This window comes from Somniosus microcephalus, chromosome 18, assembly GCF_052327205.1.
Source record: "Somniosus microcephalus isolate GS21.2 chromosome 18, FLI_Smic_1.0, whole genome shotgun sequence".
Lineage (NCBI taxonomy): Eukaryota > Metazoa > Chordata > Chondrichthyes > Squaliformes > Somniosidae > Somniosus > Somniosus microcephalus.
The window spans coordinates 73,046,110-73,050,076 of NC_141004.1; the positions used below are offsets into that span (position 1 = coordinate 73,046,110).

Consider the following 3,967-nt stretch of genomic DNA (forward strand, 5'->3'; position numbering starts at 1 on the left):
ATACAGGCACCTCAGCCGCCTACACCTGTGTTGACGTCACCTGTGAGAGACAATGAACTGGAGAGCCAGGTTGACCGCCGGTATCCTACCAGAGAGCGGCGGCCCCCTATACGTTTGAACTTATAATTCAGAGGCTTATCCTTTATCTGTGTTTTATTGTGTTATTATTGTGTTTTAAAAATTTTGAATTATTATTGTGTTTTTAAATTTTGTGGTTCTATTGGGACATCTAATGTAAGAGGGGAGGAGATGTTGTGTATTTTGAATGTTGTATTTGAATTGTCCCACATAGCTTACCGTAGTTGTGATGTGCAATGGCACTATGGGAAATAGAGTGCATGAAGTGGAGAAGATTCTCTGGAAAGATGGCTGTGAACTGAACTCTGTCTCCTGCGTACTCTTCTCATTGTTATACAAGCAAGGTTATTAAACTCTTGAGATTTAACATCAATTAAATACATACTTTGGTTCTGTCTTCACAAAGGAGGACACAAATAACCTCCCAGAGATGTCGGGGAACACAGGGTCTAATGAGAGGGAGGAACTGAATGAAATCAGTATTTGTAGGGAAATGGTGTTAGGGAAATTGACGCGATTGAAGGCCGATAAATCCCCAGGGCCTGATAATCTACATCCTAGGGTACTTAAGGAAGTGGCCCTAGAAATAGTAGATGCATTGCTGGTCATGTTCCAAAATTCGATAGACTCTGGCATAGTTCCCATGGATTGGAGGGTAGCTAATGTAACCCCACTATTTAAAAAAGGTGGTAGAGAGAAAACAGGGAATTACAGACTGGTAAGCCTGACATCGGTAGTGGGGAAAATGCTAGAGTCCATTATTATAAAAGATGTAATAGCAGAGCACTTGGAAAACAGTGACAGGATCGGACAAAGTCAACATGGATTTATAAAAGGTAAATCGTGCTTGACTAATCTGGAATTTTTTGAGGATGTAACTGGTAGAATAGATAAGGGAGAACCAGTGGATGTGGTGTATTTGGACTTTCAGAAAGCTTTCGATAAGGTCCCGCATAAGAGATTAACGTGTAATGTTAAAGCATATGGGATTGGGGGTAAGGTACTGACTTGGATAGAGAACTGGTTGGCAGACAGGAAGCAAAGAGTTGGAATAAACAGGTCTTTTTCCGAGTGGCAGGCAGTGACTAGTGGGGTACCGCAGGGATCGGTGCTAGGACCCCAGCTATTCACAATATTTATTAATTATTTCCAAGTATGTAATATCTCCAGGTTTGCAGACGACACAAAGCTGGGTGGGCGTGTGTGCTGTGAGGAGGATGCAGAGAAACTCCAGTATGATTTGGACAGGTTGGGTGACTGGGCAGATGCATGGCAGATTTCACACTAGGAACAACCAAAATTGAACAAACCACTAACTACGCATACTTGGGCCTAAAAATCAGTTCTACGGGAAATTTTCATCTGGCTGTGAATGAACTGAAAGAGAAAGCAAGAAGGGCTTTCTATGCCATTAAAAAATCAATCCAAATAGAAATCCCAATTAGCATTTGGCTCAAAATTTTTAAATCAGTAATTGAACCAATTGCACTCTATGGCAGTGAGGTGTGGGGACCGCTAACACAACAAGAATTTGCAAAATGGGACAAACACCCAATTGAGATCCTACATGCAGAATTCTGTAAAAGCATCCTCTGGACTCAAAGGAAAACCGTAAACAATGCATGCAGGGCAGAACTAGGCCAATATTCATTAATAATCACTATCCAAAAAAGAGCCACCAAATTTTGGAAACACCTAGAAATGAGCAACCCCCAATGTTATCATTACGAAGCCCTGAAATGCCAAGAGAGGACCATAAAGAAGAATACCCTCAGTCAACTAGTCCTGGGACTCAGTGAAGTAACTACTAACACTACTAACAAGAACCAGCCCCAGGACAGTGACAGCGTAACACAAAGAATTCGACCCAACACAATCGTCGCTAAGCAAAAGGAAAAATATCTGTCATATTGGGCAGAAACAACAAAAACCCAAAGCAAACTCAATTGCTACTTGGCCCTAAACAGACAATACAACATGGCTGATTACCTGACCATGGTAAAGGATAGCAAACTGAGAAAAACTTTGACAATGTACAGACTTAGTGAACATAGCCTGGCGATCGAAAAAGGTAGACACAGGCAGACCCGGCTACCAAGAGAGGACAGGATATGCTCTCACTGCAGTCAGGGAGTGGTGGAGACAGAGATGCACTTCCTCACAGCTTGTAGAAAATATCAGGGCATAAGGGAGAATTTCTACCCAAAATTCACAAAAATATGCCCGGAATTCAGAAATTTGAATGATGACCAAAAACTCCCATACCTACTAGGGGAAGAGAGAAATTGTGTAACCTTAGCGGCACACTATGTTACAGCTTGCCATAAACAGAGGGACAACCACTAAATATAAGAAAAGAGTATATATAAAATATATGAATGTATATTTATACACTCAGGGATATATCTGTTTATACACTGTATGGATAGATCTGTATTTTTGTGTACAACCATGAATGTTTTTCGATGCTTTGGCAACATAAGATGTACCTTGTCATCATGCCAATAAAGCGATTTGAATTGAATTGAATAATGTGGATAAATGCGATGTTATCCACTTTGGTGGCAAAAACAGGAAGGCAGATTAATGACAGCAAAATGGCAGAAATATTGATTAATTACTTTGCTTCAGGGAGACTAAAATGGTGGACATGACATTAGAAGAAGACATCAAAAAAGGTATAAAGAAATTTAAGATAGAAAGGGGGAGATAATTGATAAACTAATCAAACTTAGAGAAGATTCCTGTATTTAAAAAGGGAGATAGAACAATTCCAGGAAACTATAGACCAGTTACCTTAAAGAAAAAAAATACTTGCATTTATATAACTCCTTTCACAACCACTGGACATCCCAAAGTGCTTTACAGCCAAAGAAGTACTTCTGAAGTGTAGTCACTATTCTAATGTAGGCGGTAGGAAAGATAATGGAATCTTTACTCAAAGATGTAATAAAAAACATTTAGCAGCAGAAAATAGAATAAAGAGTAGCACGGTTTTCAAAAGGGAAGTTTTATGCTTGACCAGCCTTATTGAATTCTTCGAAGAAGTAACAGAATGGGTAGATAAGGGTAATGTAATAGATGTAATATATTTGGATTTCCAAAAGGCCTTCGAGGGTATGGGCGTGTAATTAGCAAATTAACTCAAATATAGATAAGTGAGGTGGTACATTTTGGTAGGAAGAATAAGGAGGCCACATACTCCTTGGAAAATAAGTGTCTAAATGGGGTAGAGGAACAAAGCGATCTAGGGCTCCAGATACACCAATCACTAAAAGTAGTGACGCAGGTTAATAAGGCCATAAAAAAGCAAACCAAGCACTGGGGTTCATTTTATAGGGGGACAGAGATGTTATGTTAAACTTGTATAGAACCTTAGTTAGACCACACATGGAGCACTGTGAACCGTTCTGATCTCCGTATTATAAAAAGGATACAGAGGCACAGGACAAGGTGAAAAAAAGATTTACCAGAACAACACCAAAATTGAGAGGTTATAACTATCAGGAAAGATTGTACAGGCTGGGGCTCTTTCCTCTGGAAAAGAGAAGACTGAGGGGTGACCTGATAGAGGTCTTTAAGATTATGAAAGGGTTCGATAGGGTATATGTAGAGAAGATGTTTCCACTTGTGGGGAAGACCAGAACTAGGGGTCATAAACATAAGATAGTCACTGATAAATCCAACAGGGAATTCAGGAGAAACTTCTTTACCCAGAATGTGGAATTTGTTACCACAAGGAGTAGTTAAGGCGAATAACATAGGTATATTTAAGTGGAAGCTAGATAAGGGAGAAAGGAATATAAGGATAATTTGACGGGGTTAGATGAAGAAGAAGCATAAACACTGGCATGGACCTGTTGGGTCGAATGGCCTGTTTCTGTACTGT

General features: G+C 39.8%; 1 protein-coding gene across 1 annotated transcript in view; it reads left to right on the forward strand.

Moving 5' to 3' along the window:
- The first annotated feature begins 2,719 nt into the window (after positions 1-2,719).
- shisa4 (shisa family member 4) overlaps positions 2,720-3,967 on the forward strand; it is a 157,018-nt gene continuing 155,770 nt past the window's right edge. Inside the window, exon 1 of the mRNA XM_086011803.1 lies at positions 2,720-2,756. Coding sequence (XP_085867929.1) covers positions 2,720-2,756 — 37 coding nt within the window. The remainder of the gene's footprint in view (positions 2,757-3,967) is intronic.